This window comes from Centroberyx affinis, unplaced genomic scaffold (genome assembly GCF_046629955.1).
Source record: "Centroberyx affinis isolate AG114_WGS23_722 - 3 ecotype Tasmania unplaced genomic scaffold, CSIRO-AGI_Caff_v1 ptg001629l_1, whole genome shotgun sequence".
Lineage (NCBI taxonomy): Eukaryota > Metazoa > Chordata > Actinopteri > Beryciformes > Berycidae > Centroberyx > Centroberyx affinis.
The window spans coordinates 55,243-80,650 of record NW_027280067.1 but is presented as its reverse complement, the minus strand read 5'-3'; the positions used below and the strand labels follow the sequence as shown (position 1 = coordinate 80,650).

Sequence of the window (25,408 nt, the reverse complement as noted above, 5' to 3'; positions counted from 1 at the left end):
CATAGATAAACATCATAGGCCTACTACGGAACCCCAGTACAAAAATAGAACTGAATAACTAGAACTGAATAACTGTCTATAGCCTACCACAGATGAGGATGTAACTGTCAGGAGACAGGAACCATGATCAAAATAGTTATTATTATCCATTCTCACATAACGCTAACATGTGGTGACGGAAATATTAGTGAAATCAAATTATGCCTCATTTTGCTGGGGAACCCTTGAAACCCCCTAAAGGACGCCTGGAGGTCTCGAGGCGTTACTGTGTGTGGCAACCTCTGGCAAACATGAACCTGAACGCAACACCGAATCGGAAGTGTCCCAATTTCCCAGGTTTGTCATGAACACACCATCGGCTGACATCACGTGTTTTGGGTGTCCTCCTCCGTGCTCTCCTCAGCAGGGTAGCCTTGGTAGCTAGCTAGCTATCTATCGGGGCAAACTCGGCATTGTGGCTAACATTAACACGCTAACTGAACCCCAGCTAAACTGCTTTCTAGCTTGGCACGACTAAAACGTAGGCTGCCAGCGTACCCGCTTCATATAATGCTGATGCTAATTTGACTAGCTAAGTTAGCTTGCTTGCTTGAAGACTGTCAGAGGCTTGCATCTAACAGTAGCTACGGTTAGTCTACACAGCTACCTCCTCCAGCTAGCAAAGTTGCTCATCAGTTAATAGTAGGCGGAGCAGGTAGGTTAGTGTTTTAGCTAGCTTATTACAAGGTGGTGGATACATGTCTACCTCTCAGCCACAGGACGGATTACGAAAGAGAAATCTTGCAGTTCATGTTTCGCCAAGAAGTCGGTGCGGCGTCTTTCATTCCGTCTTGTTCGTATCTTTTCCAACACGAGAAGAGGAATATGTCCAGATATAACATATACAGTCTGTTGGACTGGGTCTATGGCGGTGTGGACCCGAAGTTTGAGGGCAACGGGGGCCCGGACTGTGCCGCCTTCCTGGCACCCCAACAGCGTATGAGTGAAAGCCTTGTCGTCGTTTTTATTTCCATCGTGGAGATTGTCTTGGCACTAAGGAAAATAAACATCTCGAAAGACCTCAAAGTGGTTGGAAAAGACTGGACAAGGACGAAGGAGGACAGTCTGGGCAAGAACCTGTTGCTGGTGGCTCTTTGCATGACTTTTGGAGTGGAGGTTGGGTTCAAATTCGCGACCAAGACTGTGATATACCTGCTGAATCCATGCCATGTTGTGACCATGGTCCAGGTAAGGATGACACTGCAAAGCCATGTCTGATTTGCATATTCTTACTATTTAGGCAACGTGTACTTGCACGCACTTCCCAGTGAAAACAGCTAACGTTAAAGCACTAGCCAACATCTGTATTGTGTCTGTAAATCAGCTGCTTTTCAACGGAACAATTAGCCATACTTGAGTGACAGTTTATGATCAGTTGCATAAGATGTTTGTCTGCTTTGGCGGTATTATTTTGCATTCACATTGCATTGTCCTTACCTCTTCCGCCTATGGTGAAACACCATATGTAGTCATTTTCCATTCAGTTTTACCTTATTACTTTTTGCTTCCTTGAGAAAATCTCCAAGACTGTCAGTTGAACACTACAGTACAGTGCTTGAAACTGTACTAAAAGCTTTCTAAGTATAGCAGCGCTGTCCAGGTTTTCATTTCAGAGTTGGTCAAAAACAGTTATCAATTTACATATATTTTACATGGAGTGGTTAGTAACAGCACAAGTTAGTTTGCCATTGCTTGGCTTATCTTCCCTTAGCCTACTCAGTCAATATTTAAGTCCAGTCAAAACCAGGGTATTTAATTTAACTAGATGCTTAATTTGGTCCTTTTTGGAAATGCCTAAAACTGTGTATGGAAAAGAGTAAACAATGGAATTTACTGTCTGTTAGTAAACCATATTATAAACAATGCTAACACTGCAATTACTTTACTCATCCAAATCAAGTCTGTGATGTTGGGGAGGTGTTTCTGACTGTTGAAGAAATCTCAGGAATGAGAAAGTTGGTACTTTGACAATTTATTCAATTTGCAGATTGGGAGTTAAGAAAACCTCAAACTTCAATTTTGTAGTGTTGAATAGTCATGTTTATGATAATACTATCACTACATTGGTTAAAGGTTACTTCATCATTATGCCGAGTGCCGACCAGTAACAATTGTTGAACGCACACTTTAAGAAAATGGTGAAATCCCTCTTTTCTGGTAAACACTCAACATAAACACAAATTATTTCCCAAGGCAGTCTTGTGCTAAGCACCCATAGTCTCAAAACTGGAAAGAAGGTCAAAGGTACAGAATGAATACACTCTCAAACGAAGTGGAAAGTTGTTACATCTGTAGTTTAGCATCACCTTTCCATCTCTCCAGCACTTCTGCTTTCACAAGATGGAAAGTGCTGCAGTGGAGAAAGCCCTGTTCTCCTAAGTTCAATCCTTGAGGTGGGGGTCAGGAGCTGGGTGTCATATGATGTGAGCCCATGAGACAGGTTATGACCATGGAAGAGGTCCATGAGAGAAGAGGCAGGGTTATGGAGGGCTTTGTAGCTAGTGAGGAGTAGATTGAACTGAATTTGTTACTGTACAGGGAGCTAGTGGAGATTTTGAAGGATGTGGAGAGATGGAAATGGACGCGGGCAATGTTGTTGCGGTGGTGGAAGAAAGTGCTGTTCTTTTTATTTGGCTAACATGCTGTTCAAATCGGAGGGTACGATCCAAAAACTCACAAAGGTTGGCTTGCCTTGTGTGGAGCTATCAGTGCTGAAAGAGAAGTCATGGCTGGTGCAGGTTTGAGATTCAGGACCAATAATCATGATTTCTCATACAGCTGAGATTGAGAGAGGTGGTTTGCATCCAAGATTTTATTTCAGTAAATTGGTGAGGGCAAGCGGGTGGCAGCAATGATGGACTTGGTAGTTATGTAGAGCTTAGAGTCGTTGGCATATGAGCGTTACTGGAGGCCATGGTGGCAGATGATGTGATCAAGGGGAAGAGTGCAGATAATACATGCCAGGCACAAAACCTTGTGGGACACCGTGGGAGACTCAGGTGAAGTCAGACATTTGTTGATGCTGATGTGTCTGTGAGAGATAGTAATTCATTCACGCCTTCAACCAGACAAGGGGTAACTTCTAGTGAAATCAGCTGGCGTAGTGTTTGGTTGGAATGAAAACCTGCATTTGACCCATGGCGGCACACGATTCAACACCACGGGTCTAGGCAGTAGGTTACTTTCCACTGTGTTTTAATTTGTATTTTACACAGGCATCGCAAGTGGGCCCACTCAAGCCAAGATATTATTGTATGCAGTCAAACTATTCCCCCTATTTGAACAAAGCCTGTCAATTAGCCTACTCCACTTCCCTCCAAAGAGCAGTGGAGCTATGCTGTCCACTCGCTGATGCTGTAACTTGCAGAGAGTATAAAGGACATAACAACATTAATGATTAATTCTGATTATTTCCGATTACATAGAGATAGGGGGTGATAGCCAGTAGACGGTGATAAGTTTCTTGCTGTGATGAGGAGCTGACTGATAGTAGGAAGAAGTCCTTGATGAATGAGCATCGAGGTCTAGATTATCTAGGTGTTCTTCATGCCTGTTAACACTTTTATGTGGTCAGAAAGGGAGATGGAGAAGAAATTAGAGAGGGCGGTTGGTAAAAAGGGAAGAGATGCACTTGGAGTGAGAAGGGGAGGAGGTGGAAACAGTCGGTTTGTTGTAAATTCATTAAAATAAATACAAAATATTACATTTTATTTTTATTTAATATTTTTAAATAAAAATAACAGGAAGGAGTTGTTTTTATCAATTCGGAGTGCTTTCATATGATCGCCTCCTGTTTAGAAGAGTTTATTTATTGTGGGGAATAAGACCAGGGGTCGATGGAGCCTGAGTGTATGATATCAGAAAAAAATGTGTGGAACAGGAAGTGTGACGAGCATGTTGCATTGTTGAAGGTGGTCTTTGTGCAGTATGAGGCCAGTTGATTTGCAGAGGTGGAGGTGTTTTCCACGAGGGGGGTGGAATTTAACACTTCCTCAGTGAAACAGAGGGCTTGGATCAGGGTTAGCCAACACGGTGCCCGTGTGCGCCTGGTCGCCCGCAGGGAGCCAATGAGTCACCCGCAGGGCACATTCTAAAAATAGCATGAATCACCGTTAGAGTTCGGTTTCTTTGACCCCATCTGGGGTCAAAGACGTTACGTCGTTACGTCGCGCATCCCCTCTTCTCACCTTCTCACTCATTCATTCTATGCCAGCTAGCTACGATGATGAGCTAACTAAGTTAGGCTATTAACTGTGTGAGCAATGGCAGAAAAGCGGAAGAAAAAACATACCACTTTCGCGAGCAGTAGGAGGAAGAGTTCTTCTTCACAACAGTGAAAGAAAAGAGTGTATGTCTCATTTGTGGGGCGACTGTGGCGACGGCGAAGCGGCACAACATAGAGAGGCACTTCAGTACACGCCACAAGAACTTCAATGTTAGCTACCCGCCAGGTAGCTCATTACGGGTAGAAAAAGCCTGTGAGTTAAAGGCAGCTTTGGGCAAACAGCAGTCTTTTTTCACTAGGCCGGTGAAAAAGTCCCAAGCAGCAACAAAAGCTTCATTTAGAGCTGCACATTTTTTGACAAAGAACTAGAAACCTTTTTCGGATGGCGATGTACTGAAAGGAGCAATGACAGTGATCGCAAACACCTTGTTCAAAGACGAGAAGAATGGGCCCGAAGTCATCTCCACTCTCTCCGACGTCCAATTGGGGGCAAGTACAATCGCCAGAAGAGTGTCAGCTATGTCCAAGAACTTGACAGAACAGCTGGACCGAGATCTGAGTAGGTGCAGGTGGTTTAGCATCCAGTGTGACGAGTCAGTGGACACCAGCAGTACGGCGCAGCTGATGGTGTTTGGACAAATGGTGTTCCATGATTTCTCCACGAAAGAGGAACTCCTGACACTACTGCCCCTGAAGACAACAACAAGGGGGGTTGATATCTACGACGCGGTGAAGGGGTATTTTGTGGAGAAAAAGGTACCGTTGGAAAAGCTGATGTCTGTGACAACAGCCGGTGCCCCCGCGATATAGTATGTAGCCTATATGTAGCCTATTAAATGCATAGTATTCATTATTTAAAGGTAAACTTTAAACTTTAAAAAATGTATATTATTCAGGAAGATTATACCAAACAAGTAGCCCTCCATATTACTCTCTACCCTTCAGGTAGCTCTCAGTCTCAAAAAGGTTGGTGACCCCTGGCTTGGATTTTAGATTATTACCAGACACATTAGTTAACTGTTAATTAAGGGTTAACTAACCCTTAATTAATGTACCCTTATTGTAAAGTGTTACGTAACATTTTTCTTTTTTCCTCTTATGTTGGTTCTTGACTTATTGGGTTTATTCTCCTTGGATTCATGTTTTTAATATTGCAGAAGTGATTTTTACCTTCAAAAAAACTGGTAGCCTAATCATAATTTGCTTTAAAAAAATAATGTAGGCTATAGGATATCTTATTATAGGTTACGATAATGATTGTGCTTCAGTTTTGCTAAGCTTGCCCTTAACCTTGTCATCCCATAACCAGCTGCAAAAAACATTGCATCTCTCAAAAATTCCAACATCATGGATGCATTTTTACATTCCCTGGCGAAACATAATGCATTGTCATGCATAGATTAGCCACTGCAGTTGCAAAGTCTACACACATTAGCCAGACTGTAACACCGGGCGAATGAGCATTACTCAGTACAAGGTAAGAGAGCGGCAGTTGGTGTTTGGAGTCAAGTGTCTGACCGACTGTCTGACTGACTGATGAGTTCATAGCTCACATTTGACAGTTGCTGGCAACACAGAGATATCTGCTATGTTTTCCTCTGCATGGAGCAGGAGCAGTCACATTGCTGCAGGGATGGTCTTCCACATCGCCAGTCAATAAGTCTGATTGACAGTGTTCTGACCCGATGGGGGGAGGGTGTCAACCTATTAGCCCCATCCTTGATATATAGGGTTTTAAGTTCTGATGACTGACCGACTGTCTGACTGACTGATCGATTGAATGACCTGAATTTGGCTCCCGATGCCCACATCTTGCATGTGGGGAAACAATAATGCATTTTCAGTTGCATCCCATGGATGTGGTCAGGGCACAAAAAAACAAAACCAAATTTGTTCTTGAGCCACAATCAAATGGATAACACCATGCGATATGGATGTGATGGAAAAATCAGGGTAATGACAGTGTTTTCCTAACTCTTTGAGATCTGATATGGTTGTCATGACACTTTCACCATTCAGACAATTGTATGCATTTTCTTTTCAGTTTGTTCTAATGGGTTGATTGATTGGTGATTATGTACCAGACCAAGGTTTCCCCACATCTTGCATGTGGGGAAACAATAATGCATTTTCAGTTGAATCCCATGGATGTGGTCAGGGCACAAAAAAACAAAACCAAATTTGTTCTTGAGCCACAATCAAATGGATAACACCATGCGATATGGATGTGATGGAAAAATCAGGGTAATGACAGTGTTTTCCTAACTCTTTGAGATCTGATATGGTTGTCATGACACTTTCACCATTCAGACAATTGTATGCATTTTCTTTTCAGTTTGTTCTAATGGGTTGATTGATTGGTGATTATGTACCAGACCAAGATGTTTTGGACTTGCTTTGGAATAATTTTTTTTTCTAAATGTATGAGAACAATTTTAGAGAATGCATCCCAGAATCCCTTTGTTATAAAGCTGTTACTGTTGATCATTGTTAAAAAAAAAACTCTTTCAATCTTTCAGCAATCATCACACCAATCAATCAATGAAGCCAACAAGATTTCATTTTGATTGAAAGGGTGATGAGGACAAACCGATCGGGGGGGGGGGCCAGCACATCTAAGTTTGACTTAGACATGCTGGTGGTGGGAGTCAGTGGGACGAATTTAATGTGAGGTGTGAAAGGTTCATCTGCCTAGACTAGATATTGTCGGCAGTCACCAACGTGTTATGCAATTACTGCCAAGCACATTTGGCATGCAGCTCATCTTGCGTCAAGGTGAATCACCACTTTAGCACAGAGAGCATTGTGAAACGCTGTGCGGCGATTTGTAGGCTTCCTGTTGTGGGGGGGGGGTGGAATCCAAGGTTTCACTGGCCTGATGGAGATGCATCAACGACACAAGCAAGACTACAAGGTAGGCAAGCAGCACTACGTGATTTTATAGCGACAACATTTAACATAATCATTTTTGATATTCATGTTTTCCAGACTTGAAACTAAACCTTATAATCTTTTCCCTTGAATATACTAGAGCTGGTCCACATACGGCGGTGCTGCCAAAGAGCTGCTCACTGTGAGAGAGCCTGCAAGCTGCCCTGGGACTGCCACTTAGGACCTTGTGAGAGCACCTTGGAGGACTCTGAACAACAATTTGATCCAAGCTCTCCTAATGGATGGATGGAGCTCAAAGGCAGGCATACAATAACCCTACAGAAGCTGCTGGATCATGACACGCCGTCATGGCTATATGATTTGTCCTATTTTACTGTGATTCATGAAGAAATAGCATAACTGTACTCTCTCCCAAAGACACTTCAGCACCTTGACAATGTTAGATAATTAAACAGATAGTGTTTTCAAAGAGGGAATTCAATTCATTACCTCTGGTCTCCTAGCCCAGACAGTATTTTCACTATATTCTTTACTTAAAACACATGTAAAACAAACTTGCTTCTTTAGGTATCTATTTACACAGCTAATATTGACACATTTGGAGTGTGTTGGTTTAACTAGGGAATACATGACCTGGACTCTGTGACATTTCAGTCATCACAACCCCAAAAACAGGATACTACTCATGAGAAATGGAAGCCGGAATGGAAGATCTTAGCTTTGTATACAAAGTTAGATTTATATATACATATTTTCAAAATAATAGTGATTATAGCTTAAGTGTTTTGCAAAAAACATTATGGATTTTGGATCATTTTTCCTGTTGTAATGGGTTTGGTTTTGGTGTTCAAAGATTTGAGGATTTGTGTATTTTTGTGTTTTTACACAGAGAAATGTCTGTAATGCCAAAATTATCTTAATGTATCTATGCTTGGTGTACACATACAAAAAACAACTTTGATCATTGTGAAATTACTGAACGCAACTGTGAATATATTCCAATGTTTATAATTAAGCATTTTTGAATTTTGAATGGTTGAATTTGTCATTATTGTTGAGGTGGCGTCCAGTTGGCACTGGCCTCCAGGTTGTCCTCTACACTAAATATCATTAATGGGAGTATAGACTGGTGTCATAGCTCATCATTTAGTGGATCTTAAGGGATGACAGATTAGGTCAAAGTAATGGAATTCTCCTATTGGTGTGTGTGTGTGTGTGTGTTTGTGTGTGTGGTCAGTGTTATCTGTCCAAATGACCCCTCGATTTGTGATAAAGTAATCACTAGAAAAAACCCCAACCCCCTTTATCAAGTGAACTTTATTCCCCTGAAGAACCTGCCACAGGTTTAATGTGCATAAACATACTGATTATTTGAAACACTGATACAGTAATGATGATTTTTGGTAGGGTGATGTCGAAAAATATTGCTCCAGGATCCCAATACCGTAAACTTTCAAAGGAGTATAACCACTGGAAACAACTCTTATCCTTTTTCCAAACGGGCGTTAGGTATTTCTGCAGTGGCTGTTAAGGGGTTAAAAATAGTCTAACACCTTGGTTATGGGAATAATGGAGCAATGAACATAAGGTCAGCAGCTTTGACCTGTATATCATTTCGACAATAACTGTGACCTGCACCTTTAACGTGAAACAATGACTCAGCTCTTTGCCTTGCAGAGCTCGTCTATAAATTGAAGCGCTGCACCGCTAACACGCTGGGTGCAAGAAACTCTGATATGTTACAGTATCTGTGTTACAGTCTACATTATCAATATTATCAGTAATGGTAGCCATATGTAGCAATAATCTTATCACCAACCAAATGGATTGTTGGCTCAAACATTCAGATAGCTTCCTATAAAAAGCACTAGCGTAAATCAAAAGGAAGTAATAACTCACCAGTAATGAATTGCTTAATCTGTAATGAGCCCTTGGTCACATTTTATGAGTAAATCTCCTTCACACAGGAAGATAACTTCGGGCCTAACTGGTGTAGCGTGTAGAGTCTAAAATATCGAATTTACAATTTAGTAAAGGTATGGAAACATGAAACTTTGATCAAGATATCAAATTATTCTGTAAAGCACTTTGAATTGCCCCAGTGTATGAAATGTGCTATACAAATAAAGCTGCCTTGCCTTGCCTTGCCCACTTTTCTCTGCAGAGAAGGAAATACAGAACAACCAACTTTATAGTGAATTAATATATTTATTAACTACCTACTAAACAAACAAACAAACAAGGTTCAATAATGAAATAAAATAAAATGAGAAGGAAATGAAAATAAAATGAGAAGGAAAGGAATATTGGAATGAAAATGAAATGAGAATTAGGCCTAGGGATAATTATTGGCAACAGTAAATAGTGTTATGTCAATTTAGATCAATAAACCGTAGAAACGAGGCGGGTCGCTCTAAGGGATCAATCAGACTATACTAACTTTCCTGATTGGATTAAGTGATAATTTTAGTGAAGCTTTTGCATCAACTCTCAGCAGAAAGACATGGAAAATGTCTTTCTGCTGTCTACTTGCCGGGTTCATCAGGAGGTTTCGACCATGTAGAAGCTGGTTTCCCGAAGATCAGCGAGTCTGGTAAGCTCGGCAATAGTCAGGTCGCCTGGCAACGGCAAACGATGGAGTTGGGGCAGGTTTTTTGAAAAAGTCACTCTTTCAGGTGGATGTCCTTGCAACTGGCTTTCCGCTGTCGACCGGACTCCAGGCAGGATGGAGCAGGAGGCTTCGGCAGGCTGGTTGGTGGTCAGCTGAGAGAGTTGACTGGAGCTTCTGGCTTCTCTAACTTTTGCTAATTAACGGATTAACAACTCGTTCTTAAAATAACTTTAAAATAACGGATAACAGTCTTCGTGGGTCTGGTGATGATTAAAACTTCGTAGTATAAATGGCTTGTAAAAAGGCAGGATCACATTAGTGACAAAGAGTAGCTACAAGGCAGCGAGATCTGAATCTCCGCTCGTGCTAAGTCTTGGCTTGTTGGTCTTGGAGTCGGTGTTGGCGTTCGTGGCCTCCGGCATAGATCTCGGGGCGTGAAGCGCATAAGGTGACAAAGAACTCAGAGTTTTATATTTTTTGCGAATTCCAAGGCGGGTTTTGCAGTGTAAAAAGATACTTTGCATGGTTTTGGAGATTCCGCCTACATTTCTTTGTTCTGGAGACAGGCAACGCCCGTGATAAGACAGAGAGACATATGAGGATACCTCTCTCAACTACTTTATTAACCAGCCTATGTAATGACAAAGTTCTGCGGAGAGAGTTGACTGGAGCTTCTGGCTTCTCTAACTTTTGCTAATTAACGGATTAACGACTCCTCCTTAAAATAACTTTGTTAACAGTCTTCGTGGTTCTGGTGATGATATCTATTAAAAAGCGAGGCTTAACTTCGTAGTATAAATGGCTTGTAAAAAGGCAGGATCACATTAGTGACAAATGCCGCTTTTCCACTGCATAGTACCGGCTCAACTCGCCTCGCCTCGACTCGACTCTACTCGCTTTTGGTAGTACCACTTTGGTTTTCCACTGCCGATAGTACCCCCTCAATGTGCCCCACCCCCAAACTGGTCGTCATAGCGACGCTGCATGAAACGCGACACACAACTACAATGGAGGATATCGAAGTGATAGTGTTCTTGATTCTCGGTATGTGGCTGTTAGTCACAGCAAAGAGACAGATTTTATTTCAGAAGAGGCTGAAGGCAGCGAGACAGCAGACTGCTCTCTGGCTGCTCAAGGCGACGCAAGAGGGTAAGCTAGCCTGGTAGCTAACGTTAGCATATACGTCCCGTGTCGCGATGGCGATTCTCTGACCAATCAGTGGTCTGCAGTGTTTTCACGTCACCTTTTGGTATCGCCTCAGCTCGCCTCAGCTCGCTTGGAACCTCGACGGAGGTGCTACGAAAAAAAGTACCAGGTACTACATAATATGGTACCTGGTAACTGGTACTTGGCCAGTGGAAAACCAAAAAAGGCAAGTAGAGTCGAGTCGAGTCGAGCCGGTACCATGCAGTGGAAAAGCGCCAAAAGAGTAGCTACAAGGCAGCGAGATCTGAATCTCCGCTCGTGCTAAGTATTGTTGGTCATGGAGTTGGTGTCGGCGTTCGTGGCCTCCGGCATAGAGCTCGGGGCTTGAAGCACTTAGTTCTCTAAGTTTGTATCGGCATCGTAGCTTCCAGTATGAAGCTCGGGGCATGAAGCGCACAAGGTGACAAAGAACTCAGAGTTATATAGTTTTTCTGAATTCCAAGGCGGGTTTTGCAGTGTAAAAAGATACTTTGCACGGTTTTGGAAATTCCGCCTACATTTCTTTGTTCTGGAGACAGGCAACGCCCGTGATAAGACAGAGAGACACATGAGGATACCTCTCTCAACTACTTTAGTAACTAGCCTATGTAATGACAAAGTTTTAGAATAACGTGTTTGGATTTTACATACTACCAATTACTGTTGTCAATCGGTGAACATTATGAAACCTGTAAACAAACACTTATGTTCAAACTTTGCTGTGAACTGAGTTGTTTTAGCAGAATAGCCTAGATACATACTTTATAATTTTAATATTTAAATCACGAATACATAGTAACTTTGGTGGTTGATATAGGGAAACAATGAAATGGAACATAATTATCGATGTGGGGACCAAGAATGGGTAAATATAATCAGACCTTAGGTAGCAGTGTGGTCCCAGGGGAATAACTGGGTCCAACTATTGGGAGGATAATTAAAACACTTAAGCATATATGATTAACCAATTTATTATATAATTCACACTATTCTAAAAACTCATTGGAGACATTAGGAAATACAAAGTAGAGAAGAGGACTAAACCAAGAATGAGAAGAATTTATGGATTTATGACTTTTATGACTTGTAAATTTCAGAAGAGTTGTCTGATTGGTGGAGGAGATCCCCCCTTAGTCTTGGTCAGCATCAAGGTGATACTTTTGTAGCTTTAAAGGTGAAGGGTCATTTTTTTTCCTGGGAAAGAATGTTACTCAGGGATCCATTTTGTCCTGTGGAGACCTGGTTCTGCTACACTGGCTATAAAACATTTAAATCGTTATACAGTCAGAGCTCTATCTGTGCTTTGAAACTGCTCTCAGGGCATGCAAAGATAATGATATCCCATTTTTGTCCATCATAATTAAGTTATAATATTTGCAATAAACACATGCCTATTGTGAAGGTAAGGTGGCGCAATCTTGCTTAATCTACCAAAAATGCTCAACACTGGCTGGTCATTCATTTTTTGCAGTGGAGTCTGGGCTTGGGAAATGTGATGATCGTGCTTTGTATTGGAAACAATACAGTTGTCATTCTAGCACCTGTTTGACTGGTCTCTCCCTGAATATCTACCTCTTCTTGTTACCTGCTGCTATCATTCTGATGAAAGCAGTCTTCACCTGTACAGTAACAAAATAGAGATACTCTCTGTTACAAGACCGCAACATTTTTTTTTTGTTTTCTTTTTTCACATTATTCCATGTCTTTTTTCACTGAGCAATAAATAGAAGAAGAGCAACTGGAAACACAGGAGAGAGATGATGACATACGCCACAGCCTGCTGTGTCACAGAGTACCTCCAGATAAAGTTATAATTCAGTTGAAAAATTTGTAGAGAGAAGCAACCATTAAAGTTAATTGTGTCTTTTAGTGCAGTAGCAGGAGCGTCAAGGCTGGTTTGATACTCATAACCTTATTTATGCACAGTCTTTGGTTGGGATAGTCTGAGCCTGATTCTTCATCGGAGCTGCAGAAGCTTGTGACGAAGAAGATGATGGCTGTTGGTTCAGTGGCAGCTGCTGGAGTATGTTGACCTCTTAAGACTTGAACACATTTCAGCCAATATAGCCCATTTTACATTTTCTACATGTTTGAAAGTCAGCATTTCACTATCCAGATAGTGCAAGTGGCTTTATCATATAATTGTTTCAATGTTTATTGATTGAACTTCTGTATAGATTGGGACTTGTGTTTGGAATAAGATGTTACCTTGTAATTTTGAAAATGTACGGAGGTAGAAGAACATGGGTAAAAAGAGTAAAAAGATTCTTACCATTGTTTGATTTACTACAAAATAATGATTCTGTGTAACAGGTCAATACATTGGAATTTCTTGCCAAACCATCTTTTCACAATCTATAAGAGGGGGAAACTTCAGACAAAATATGTATTTGTGTGATGTTGTCAGTTGCTAGTTCTTGAAATAGCTTAGCTGGTAGCACAGTAGGGCTGAACAATTAATCAAAATTTTATCAAAATCGCAATATGGCCTACTGTAATTTTCAAATCGCAGGAGGCGCAATATTTGTTAAAGAGATGTCCTGGCCTACACATCATATTCTACAGACTTAAGAAAACATCTTTGTTTGGTACAGATCCCCGCAAAAATCACACCATAATAATTTTAATACGTTTTTCAATGAAAATGAGAATAATGATGTAAAAATTATCATTCCCTCTAATATCGCAAATCATAGCACAATTGCAATATCAGTCAAAATAATCGCAATTAGATATTTTTTCAAAATCGTTCAGCCCTATAGCACAGCTGCAATAATCAAATCAGAGGAGACGCTGTCACTGACAGTGAATTTGTAATTCTAATTATTTTGGATAAGCAAATGAAGATGCTGTTTGAGGCAAAGCGCTGCTCAACACAAATGACTCAGACCGTCTGAGAGTAGAATGCAAATTTTCTCTTACCTTCCTGCTGTGCGTTTGAATTATAGAACCACCTTTTGAAACGACCACATGCATATCAGCAGATAACGGTTGGGAGTTTGCATACAAAGAATGTCACTGAATCTCCTTTCTTAACTGAATGATGCTGCTTATTTGTTAAGACTTGGGCAGATATTTTACTGCAGTTAAATTTTACTGGAACAGTGTAGAAGTGTGTGTAATTGGTCGTGGGCAAGTAGTAAAAACAAACTGTACCAAAGATGTTTGTTCTGATGTCTCAGGCTTAGATACAGTGGTTAAACCCACTACTTCACGTTGCTGATTAAGTCGAAGCTCAATTTCTTTCAAAATTTAGCTGTCTCACCACATTTTGGGGGATTTAGCAATGACAGTAAAAGCACACAGCAGGGAAGTGCTATTTCACAGTAAGTTTAACAGCTGCCATCTGCAATATCAGCTCTTGTCTGCCACTGCCAAAGCACTATTACACCCACATAATACAAATGGGTATGGGGAAAATCTCCATGAAATGACAAAGAAATGTCAGGTTTTTCAGGGTTAATGTGAGGAAAATAAAAGTATGCATTAAATGTATTATTTTTTTTGCAAGATATTTGATTGAATTCTATGGAGCGCAGCCCTTGTCACGTAGCCCATGACAACGTTTCCAGTGTTGTAGCTCGATGTGCTACAGCTGAAGAGGAGCAGAGCGGTAGATCAAGCCCTTTAGCTGACACAGTACTCGGTTTAGGTACTGTTTTGCATATGCTATATGCAAATTCATGCAAATTCCTCAATACATCAGATACACAAGTGTTGTGTGTTGAATGAAAGCTCAGGGTCTCCTCTTCCTTCTTGGTTCCAGTCAGTATGTGCCGCACTGGATTATGCGCAAGTAGTTCTGTTCAGGTAGTACTCGCTTACAGATAAGATCATGACTCCGCTCGCTGTATTTTTTATGTTATGTAGGTACTAATTTGCATATTTTAATTTTGAAAGTAGAGCTGTATGTAATTGGGTATAGTACCTAAAAATGCCAATCCTCATTGTGCCACTTCAAAATATACTTTGTTTAATTCTCTGCCATAAGACAAAGAATCCAACAAGTGGCAAACTTCTAGAGCAGTGGTTCTCAACCTCGGGATCGGGATGCCACGGGGGGTCGCAAGATGATCTTTGGGCGGGTCTTGAGATGATTTATGGGATAGGAAAAAAATATTTCTACTATACAAATTTATTTTGTGTATTTATAATTTTTCTCAACTTTATGCTTTTTTTTTCTTGTGAAATACTGTAGTTCTCAGCCTCCAGGCCTCCTCTGATAATAAATCAAATGAGTCAACCTGAAAAGGGAAAACCATTATTTGGTCGAACTGTGCACCACTCTGCATATGCAGCCTGTGGCATCGCTTCATTTTAAGGGTTCACGGGCCAAACAGGTTGAAAATCACTGTTCTACCGCATGGCAGCATAATCCCAAACATATAGGCTATAGCATAGTAGTGAGTCACAGTGAGAGAAACAACTCAAGATTTAGATCAAGCAATGACAACTTTCAACTTTGCCAAGCAATTTTCTTTCATAAAGTACCGTATATTATTTTTTCTCATTCCTCAGAAATAGAAATTATCAAACATCCATAGTTTGAAGAACACAGGGTCCATAGTCAACATAAACATAAATTTCAGGATTATACATAGTAGTAGTGAGTCTTGCAATATGTTCAGGTTTTTGTTTGTTACAGATGGCCTCTGCAAAATGTACTTAATACATATAAGAACTGAACATAAATAACTAAAGTTCTGTTCACATTGCAGGTAATTTTGGTTTGATATATACTGTATATACTGCAGATCAGTCTCCTTTTAAAGAAAAATCCAAAAGCTCCCTGCATGGCCTATGGGTAACGACAGGTCACAAATACATAGCTTTCTGGTCATTCAGTTTTCAACCTTTTCCATAGACAAACCATCTCTTCTTTGTGTCGAACCGTGTTTTGAACCAATCTACATTTGCAGTATCCTTTAGGCCGACGCCTAGAGGATACTGCAAGCCACATAGTCCATCACTGTGCATACATGAGACTTATATAACTGGTACTACGAGCCACGTCCAAGATCTTTACATCAATTTGTGAGCCGCTGACAGCACGCTCCCACCAGCAGATCCTGGTAGCGAGCTTATAACCTAAATGCTCATTCAAGAATAAAACTAGCACTATAATATGAACGTGTATGACAGGGAAATAGAGGTATGGAAACAGAAATTAAAATGACTTGTCTCCTTTCTGACTGTAACGGACAGTGTATCCTTTCTTCTAGAACATATAACTTGACAACTTTGACAGTAGCCTCTATTTTGAATACTAAGCTGAAAATATATAGGATCTTTTGTTAAATCATTTCTGATTCTGCTAAGAGGAAAGACCAGCATGAAGAAGTCTGCTGGGAATTTAACCTAGAATCTTAAGTCTGTGGGTTTTGTTTTGTAACCTCACAAGCAAGACCATTAACATAAAGGTCAAACAGTGCTGAGGAAAGCACAAAACCCTTTTTAACACTGAGCGGTTGGGGACCAACCAGTCCTGAATTAGTACACATGTCTGATGTATTATTCTGACAGGAATCGATTGCATTGTAGAACCTTCTCTCTCTTCCATAAGCAATGAGTTGCAGATAAAGGAGGTTTCTGTCAAGCCAAACAGTCAACGATCAATAAAATATATTTATATCAACAACTGGCAGTCATTTTAATGCTTTCAAATCCTACACTAATTGTGGTAGCATCCTCCTGTGTGCCACTCTTAGTCCTTGTGCTTACTCAGCACTTTTTTTTTTAATTAATTTTTATTTGTTTGGGCTCGAAGCACTTAACAGTTGGGTGTGGGATGCACTCTGTTCATGACTACTGCTGTTACTGTTAAACTATAGAAAACTCATTTAAAGCAGTCTCCTTTGCTAAAAGTTAAAATAGTTTTTAATTTATAGCACTCAGCGCTCTAACCACTGAAAACATTCTGTCCAATAATCCCTACAGTAATGGTGAAAATGATTGAATATGAGTTTAACTTTCAATGAGTTTAATTGACATTTCTCTTGTCTCTGTGCTTTCCTCACCAGATCTTCCTGCTGGCCTGCCCACCATGTAAAACAGCGATGGTTGTATTTAGGTGAGTACTCAAACGTCAACCCCCTCTCCAGCCAGTGAGAGGTCAAATTATTATGTCGCTCTCTGGTGGTTGCACTCAAAGCTTGAATTTGATATATAATTATATGACAGAGTGCACTGAATTAAACATGGATTTCATGTCCATTTAAAAGCATTTTCCTTAGATTGTAATTGATTGTAATTACTTACAGGCTGCTACAGATTGAATTGGGTTTTGACAGTGCTTTATTTCAATCAACTTTTTGGGGGATTATGACTTATGACATAACTTTTAACTTTATCTATCTAAACTATGGTTTGGGCAGTTAATTATTCATGAGAAATTATTTGTCAGTGGGGAAAATGAAGTGGGATTAGCTCAGGAATGAATACAGGCAGGGTCACTTTCCCTTCCTACAGCCCATGGGAATCAAACAGTGAGTGGCTGCTGCGATATCTAGGCAATCTGTTGCTGTCTTGCCGGAAATTACCATAAATCACTAAAAATAAACCTGTGATGAAACACTCCCCAACAAACCTCTAATGTGAGGAACATAAAATACTTAAGTGAGCCACCTCAGATGGTAAGATAAGATATTCTAATTATCAGGGCGGGGTCATCGCTCTCATGCTCTTTCATAATGCGAATTAGTTCATAATGCAGTATCAGCTTACCTGGTGTTTTACGGGGTTTCCCATCAGATTATTTCAACATGTACAATGGGTGCACAAGGAATTAGATCTGGTTCAGGAGACTCCCTTATGTCATTTTTAGCTTGTGTGTATGTGGCTTTTTATGTGCAGCTCAAAAATGCAAAATCAAGTAGAACTGTATTTGCACTTCAAGTGCCAGTATTTGCCATTACTAGCTAAGACGTCAAGACGTGACAAGCCATGCTCATTGATTTCAATAAGGGATGCAAACAACCACCTTTTTTAGGTTAAAGGGAAAGACTGTTACGTTACAGCTTTGGATATGTCATTCCTAAATGTCATGTTAGATTACTCCTGATCAGTAGGCTATACGTGTACTAAAAAGACTGCAGAGGTTTTTATAGAATGGGAAATGTGACGGTGACTAGGATGATTTTCTGGGGGAAAGATTAAATTATGGGTTTTTTTATGGTTGTTTAAGTGTTAATCAGTTCATAAACTCGGTCTCCTCTTCATCCAGTGGAGCGGCTCCAGCTTGTATATCAGTTTGACATCAGAGATTTGAGTCCTGGCTTCTGGCTTGCATAAAGAGTTGTTCATTTTCCTAAGTACTGATGACATTGGAATAGCATTTATACTTAGCTTCTTTTTTAATACCACATTTAATTTGTGAACGAATTCAATGTAAAAAAAACAAAAAACAAATTGTCTGTTTTGAAATAATATTTTCAATGTTTTTGAAATGTTCTGGAGGCCCCCAAAATGGCAGGTGGGGAATTTGAACACATTCCAGCAGCACTGCTGTGTTTTCCCAGTGTCCTTGGTTGTCACAACAGTTAATTTGGCTCATTAAGCTCAAGGACAACAAGAGATGAAAAGAACGGTAAAATCAGAGGAGATCGACTAAGGTCGAGACTTTTACACAGAAGGTCCTGGAGTTTTTTTTATATGCAGGTTATTGTTGATGAAGACAAACATCTATCCTTATTTTGGATGTGCAGCTCTGCAAGTTAACTAAACAAGCATCACACTCCCTCTGTCTGCAGGAGCAGACAGGCTGTGTGTGTATTGAATGGTGAGTGAGCTGGGAGCAGTGGAAGAATATGTGCTAACTAAAGGCTGAAATATGTGAAAAATTATACTAATTATGAGTGAATAACTAGAGTTACTGATTAATCAGAATCATGACGATTGTTGCAATTTTGTGTGATTTCTTAATGGATGGTAGAAATGTCAAGTCTCCAAAGCGTGCGCATAGAATGAAGGATTCAATTACCGCCTGTACGGTCACCAACTTGACTTTCCCCAATCAACACTTCCATGAGGATCTGACCCTGCAAGAGCATGCCAAGCAAACACTGATAGACAGCTGCCGCTAACAGCAACAGGGAGCTCTCTGATTTATTTTCAACAACACAGAGCATAATCTGCGCTCACATCCACCTATTACCGCGTGCTTATGAAGGCACTAATCAACCCTAACTAATTGGCCAAACTAATAAATCAGTCAGCCTCTAGTTGAGATGATGTGTGGAGTGTGGAAATGATTGTTGAGATTTTTTTCAGAAGTCTGAGGCAGATGTTGCCGAGGACATGAAGCAGATCTCCAGGCTGTTTAACATGCTGTCCTCTCCGATGCAGTCATGTAGTGTAGAGCACAACTAGTAGCCTAACATGCATTTGTCCAGAACTTGGGTGTGGACTGAATTCTTCAGTGTCAAGTGAACTTATTTTTTGACGTGTGTTTTTCAGGCTCCAGGTCCACATGTTGAATGGTGCGTTATTGGCTCTAATGTTCCCTGTAGTCAACACTAGACTGGTAAGTAATCAGTACTGGAAATAAATCTTCAATAAAACCTTTTTTTCAATCTCAATAAGCCTTCAACTTTTGTCCTGTAAGATCCGGTTTGGCAGCCATTTGCAAGTCTTCTCCATTGTGTTAGTTTCGGGATCAGACTATAAACATGGATTGCTTGTTTATAGCCTGATCCCTTTTATTGCATTTTTATTACAACTCAATATGACTCAAAGTTTTCTCCCTTAGCTTTGATACGGTCAAAAATCACATTTTATGTACTTATTTACAAATATGTCTTATGATATGTATATGTTTTGTGATGTTTTAGTACATTTAGTGTTTTAGTACATTTAACATGCAGAAGTCAAAATACTGGAGTACTTTGTGGCAGGCAGTATGAGCTCTCATGATTATAATCATGCAAATCTGCTGCATGAGTGGAGGCAAACTAGAGGGGATCATTCAAATCCTCCAACCCTGCCTGATAGGAAGGCTTTCTCTCTGCGATGGTTGCCAATAACGACCAGTTACAATGGATGTATGCAGTAACTTAAAAATCTATCCGGTCAATTTTGACAGTGTTCATTAACCAGTCTTCACATAAATATAGTAAATTTTCAGTTGCTAATATGATTCCTTTAAAGATCAGATGTTCCTACTACAGAAGAGAAACTGCAAAAAAATATTTATTTTAAAATAGCCATGAACTTACTTCCCTGTCAGTTAGTGAACGTGTAGCACTCTAAGAATAAAGGAAGTATGCCTTGAGAGACGCAGTGAGGTGTGATGGTGATGGTGCTGCATTTTTAGTGTTAGCTGCTTGGTTAGTCAGCTTTGACTCTCAAGATAGTTCATACACCAAATGTGCCAAACACAAGTCTGAGGTCTGAGCAGCAACATGCTCAGTTCTGATGTTAAATGGACTCAACTTTGCGTCACAGCCTTTATGAATGCCTGAGAACTTGCATCAGATCCCCAGAAATCTGCCAGTAAAACAATACATTATATAGAAAATGTACTAACAAGAATTACATAAAAGAAAATACTTCCTTATGAAGTATCAGTGATACCTCCAACAACATGAAAACATAGAAAGTCATAAGTCAGCTCTTAAGCAGCGGCATCTTCAACTCCTCCTTCACTATTTGTTTATGAAAGTAGAACTTATACAGACCCTCATATTGCTTCTGAACATTTGAGATCAATTTGAGATGTGAGCAGTTGCAGCTTGTTACTCTGCACATCTTGTCTTTGGGGGATCACAAATACGCCAACAGTAATGAAGGTTCTGCAGAATTTAGTTAGTTTTGTTTTTCCTTTCCTCAGCTGCCGTTTGAGAAGGAGATCTACTACATCCAGCACTGCATGCTCTACCTGGTGCCTCTTTACCTCTTAAGGAAAGGAGGTGAGTGCAGCTCTTTTGTAATTACACCTTTGTTGTCTGCAGTCACTGTCACCCAAGATGCCATCTTTGGTGATAAGCGGTCAAGAATTTAATAATCAAGAAGTTATGATTTTGAACTTCCAGTTTCTTTACCTGGACAGTGCAGTCAGTACTGTGGCTTTTTCCTTGGAGTTTCTGTAGGTACTGAACTTTTCTTTGTCTGTTCAGTCATGGTAGCTATCACTGGTGCTGCCAACTACCCAGTTCTTCTTCTGTTTACTCCAAACAAACCTCTGTTGTTGCTTCTGGTAACGTAAAATGTATCGCTTCCTTTGCACCAGAGGATTTTTGCCTGGAAAGTCCTACCTGCTACTGAGTAGAACAGCAAAAGCTTTCATGGACTGGGTAGAGGTTGAATCTCTTTTGTGTTCAATCAGCGATAGTAGCAAAATGAGAATTTATTTATATGAAAATGTCACAAATATTTATTTAAATCATCAACCAATCCACCGCCGTCTTTTTTTAAAAGGTTTTCCTGTTGTCACTACACTCAGGGAAATGTAGCTAAATCACTCTACAGTTGTGCCCAAAGAACAAATGCGTCATTTGTGTGTCAGGGGAAGGTCCCACCCTTCCTCTGGTCATAACTATACGAGGAAGTGCACACTCATGGACAAACTGGACCCCTCTCTCTGGTCCCTTGAACCTGCGAGGTGAAAACCCGGGGCCTTCCCTGGATGTAAAAAATGACTCGCTTGTCCTTCAGATGAGGTTGTGTAGAGCTTCATGTTCTGCAGTTGCATAATAATCCCGTATTCCATGAATTGCAGCTATTTTTCTTGTGTTAATGAGCCAGGATTATAGTCATAACCTGTCATTCTTCTGAGTGGTATGAGGGAAAACTATGTTGTACTATGACAGTAAAGACACATTTGCATTCACTGGGGACTTGCAAAATCTGCACCGTTACAAACCGTTGCAGGTTACATCATGATCTTGAACTTCTAGTTTCTTTACCTGTACGAGGGCAGCGGTTATTTCACTAAAGACTGAACATTGCTAATTTCCTCTGTTCCTCACCAACACTCCAGTAACTAAGGAAGTTGTTAAAAGCCTAGAGCTTCTATTTATTTAGCTCTAGTTCTCACCTAGGACTCAATTTAAGTTAGTCAATTGGTTTTAGAGGCCATTTTGGAATTTAGTTCAACGAGGGTTTTTCAAAGTGTATGCAAACATGGAACAAATTTAAAGTTTACACTGCAATATCTAACCTATCAGGGAAATGAGGCTGTAATGTGTAACACAGTTTTATGTTCCTCAGCTGAGTGAATGTTTATTGTCCTCAAGGAGTGATTACCTGGTGGGTGTGGTATCCCAGAGGTTAGAGAAGCAGGCTTGTGACTAGAAAGTTGCTGGTTCAAATCCCCAGGCCGGCTGGGGAAATGTGGGTGGAGAAAGTGAACGAGCAACACTCTCCCCTCCCTCATCAAGCAAGGCACTAAACCCTCTGAAGCAGGACTACAGTACTGTAGTTACATTGGGCAGCTGCCAGGTGTGAATTTGTTGAACTGTGTAAATGTGAAGCAGGGCGTTGCTGGAAAAAGTTTGAAGAATAAATAAAGGTTTAAAGAAGGCTTAAAAAGAGCTTACACATAAACAAGACAAAGTACAAACACAAGGACAGACAGGATTCCATTTTATGTCTCCTTGGTCACATCTGTAATTTCAAGGTTACTTCTTCTGCCTCCTGTGTTTTAAATTGGAAGAAGCCAATTAAACGTCAGAGTGGATTATCTGAGGCAGAGCAGACGAGTGGAAACTCTCCAGCAGTGCCTCAGTGTTCATTGGTAACATGATATTGGAGCACCACAAAAGGAAATATTCAACATGTTCTAGTTCAGCTGAAATGAGAAGTGTGTTGTTTCCGGATGTGTGTCATGACTCCCCTGGCATTACATGAACAAAGTGGTAGTCTATTGCCAGTGAGGAAATATGAACAGCATGTTTGCCACTGTATCTCCATTACATCTCCCTGTCGCCGGCTCTGCTGTAGTCGCACGGCTTTCGGTCTGCTGACTTAATTGACATGGCATGAACTGAACCGTATCAGTGAATGGAAATAGGCTTCTTTGTTGCCTTTTTATTTTTTTTCTCACTTGGCCAAGGTAAACAGGTGGCCAGCGTTGGCAGTAGAAGATACATTCGGTGCGCTTTCGTTCTCTTTAACTTAAAAATGAGTTCAAATGTTTCATGAGCATTTTCTTTTTGCAGGTGTGTACAAGCCGGAGCCCCTGGGGGACATGTGGTGGGCGCTGCTATCCACTGGCATCCTGTTCCTCTATCACTTCCTCTTCTTGCAGGTTCTGGGTCTGGTAAGACAGAGCCCTCTGCTGGACATATGTGATATTTCACCATGAAAAATACACACATCTGGGAGACATTCCTCAACAGAATGATGTGTACAAATAGCTTTAGCCTTCATCACTTGTTGTCCGTGTCACCAGTTTCATTTGGAGGGTTAACAATGAGACCGTTGTCCTTAAGTTAGAATAACTATTATAAAATGTTAACAAGCGGTTAGATAGCCAAATACAAACATCATAAAATGAAATAAATCATTCAATAGTCAGAGATCCAGCAATGTAAAGCAGTGATCTACAGTCAAATACTCACATTTATAAAATTACATGCCATCGACTCTCATCCTTCAAGTCTCCTTACTGATAAAGTAAGGTAAAGTAAGAGCAAAAATCCGGTAGATACAGATAAATATAGTAAGATATGTGGAGTGAAGTCGACCACGCCATTTGTATCAAAAACTCATTATCCAGTTGGGTAATACTTGTGATTAACATGATTGGTAGTAGTATAATTGATGAAATAAGCAGCCAGCCAGGAGCTGGGAGGATGCATTTAGTCAACCTCTCTCTCTCTCTCTCTCTCTCTCTCTCTCTCTCTCTGTCTGTCTGTCTGTCTGTCTGTCTGTCTGTCTGTCTGTCTGTCTCCCTCCCTGCTTCTTTCTCTCTGTTCGCCTCCAGGTGACTGAGGTCAATCTGAACAACATGTTGTGTCCGGCTGTGTCTGATCCATTCTACGGGCCTTGGTACCGGGTTTGGGCCGCGGGCCACCAGACCCTGCTGACTCTCATCCACGGGAAGCTGCTCACCCTCCTCTCCCAACACACGGGCCCCGTCTGCAGATACCTGCTGGACACTGTCCGCCTGCGCAGCAAGAAGGTCGACTGAATGTCCGCAAAGATGCACACAGACATCGCCTTTCACTCCAAATGCCTGCTCTTATATTGTTGATTTTTTCTTTTTTTTTAAATGAACATTTTAATGCATCTTTTAACCATCTGTTTTTACTGTAACAAGTGAGCATTTCAGGGTCAATGAATCAATGTGTCATTCTTTTAGTGTTATAGTTGGCTTTCATGCATGCACAAACATAATAGAGACATTTTATTAAGGCTGGTAGTCAACATTGTGGAGCTGGCCAGATTTAGCCTTCTTTTGGGAATAGAATTTCCAGAATAAGTAAGTGAATTTGTGAGAAATAACTTTATTTCTCAAGCTGCCTTTTTGTAAATGTATTGTTCTAAAGACAGAAAATGGGGCTAACCCAAACGTCACTACTGATCTGTAATTGTTACACTTTCAGTTCTTTATGTGGTAGTTGCGCTAGTTCATACGTTAGTGGGTAAAGTTGCCATTTTATTTGTCTCCAGAACATTTTCAAACAGATTGTGATATGTGAGCTGTTGTAAAAGTTATCACTTGTATATAGTTTGAAGAGTTGTGGTCCATGGTCGGAGTAGCTTTCTGTTAGCCATTTGTGATCACCTCGGTGTTGTCATGACTGAAAATAGAAACTTATACATGGTATCCTTCTGTCCCCACTTTACCTACGCAGGTGTACAGGTTAAGGAAGCATCACATTGTTAATAAGTGGCATCTCTTGCAGTTTCTCCCATCCAGCCCATGAGGATCATTCAGATTATTATGATCAGGGGACGTGAGGATGTTGTTTTGTGCTGAGATTCAAAGGGATGAACAAGGAGCAGTATGCTATACATTTACACTGGGATGTTGTTTATTATTTTTTCATTTTATTTTGTATTTTTGTCTCCTAGTGATCCTGGACCATATTCAATATGGTGTAAACTTCAATGCATTGTTGGTATGAATATAGTATGTTCGCCAAGATGAGGTAGTTCTTGACAAAATATTTATGTGGGCTGGAGTCACGCATCGTAACACTTGAATATAATTTGTTGCTTGACAGGACGTTCTAAATTCAGTCCAGCAGTGTCAGTGTAATCAAAAGATCTGCATGAAGTTAATTTGGGTCATTTATTGAGTGCCCATTTTAAAGAAAGTATTAACAAGCATTGAAAATTGGAACACTTCAATCATGGTATCTCATTTCAAGTATGAGGGATGTGTATGTTACTGTAGCATATATTTAACTATATGGAAAAAAAGGGATAAGACAAACTTTTGTATTTTTATGGGTTCAAGTGTACTGTGCTGTATTGACAATAAAAGTGATTTCAGTTGATCAATTGGTCAG

At 40.4% G+C, this 25,408-nt stretch overlaps 1 protein-coding gene across 2 annotated transcripts; it reads left to right on the top strand.

Annotated features, from left to right (window-relative positions):
• Positions 1-402: 402 nt before the first annotated feature.
• Positions 403-25,408, top strand: LOC139651303 (transmembrane protein 164). 2 transcript variants are annotated; one of them, XM_071528171.1, is made up of 6 exons: positions 407-1,227; positions 16,973-17,022; positions 19,407-19,473; positions 20,779-20,857; positions 23,108-23,208; positions 23,875-25,408. In XM_071528171.1, exons 1-6 carry the CDS (start codon positions 790-792, stop codon positions 24,079-24,081), a joined length of 942 nt encoding a protein of 313 aa, XP_071384272.1. In that variant the 5' UTR covers positions 407-789; the 3' UTR covers positions 24,082-25,408. The 2 variants fall into 2 exon arrangements, with proteins under 2 accessions (XP_071384273.1, XP_071384272.1); XM_071528172.1 differs by lacking the exons at positions 16,973-17,022; positions 19,407-19,473 and having other exon boundaries at positions 403-1,227.

Excerpts from the sequence above, each read along its gene's own strand:
- LOC139651303 (XM_071528171.1), top strand. The coding sequence starts at position 790 with ATGTTTCGCCAAGAAGTCGGTGCGGCGTCTTTCATTCCGTCTTGTTCG. Across the intron at positions 19,474-20,778 it reads CTGTAGTCAACACTAGACTG|CTGCCGTTTGAGAAGGAGAT; the intron begins GTAAGTAATCAG and ends TCCTTTCCTCAG. Across the intron at positions 20,858-23,107 it reads TTACCTCTTAAGGAAAGGAG|GTGTGTACAAGCCGGAGCCC; the intron begins GTGAGTGCAGCT and ends TTCTTTTTGCAG.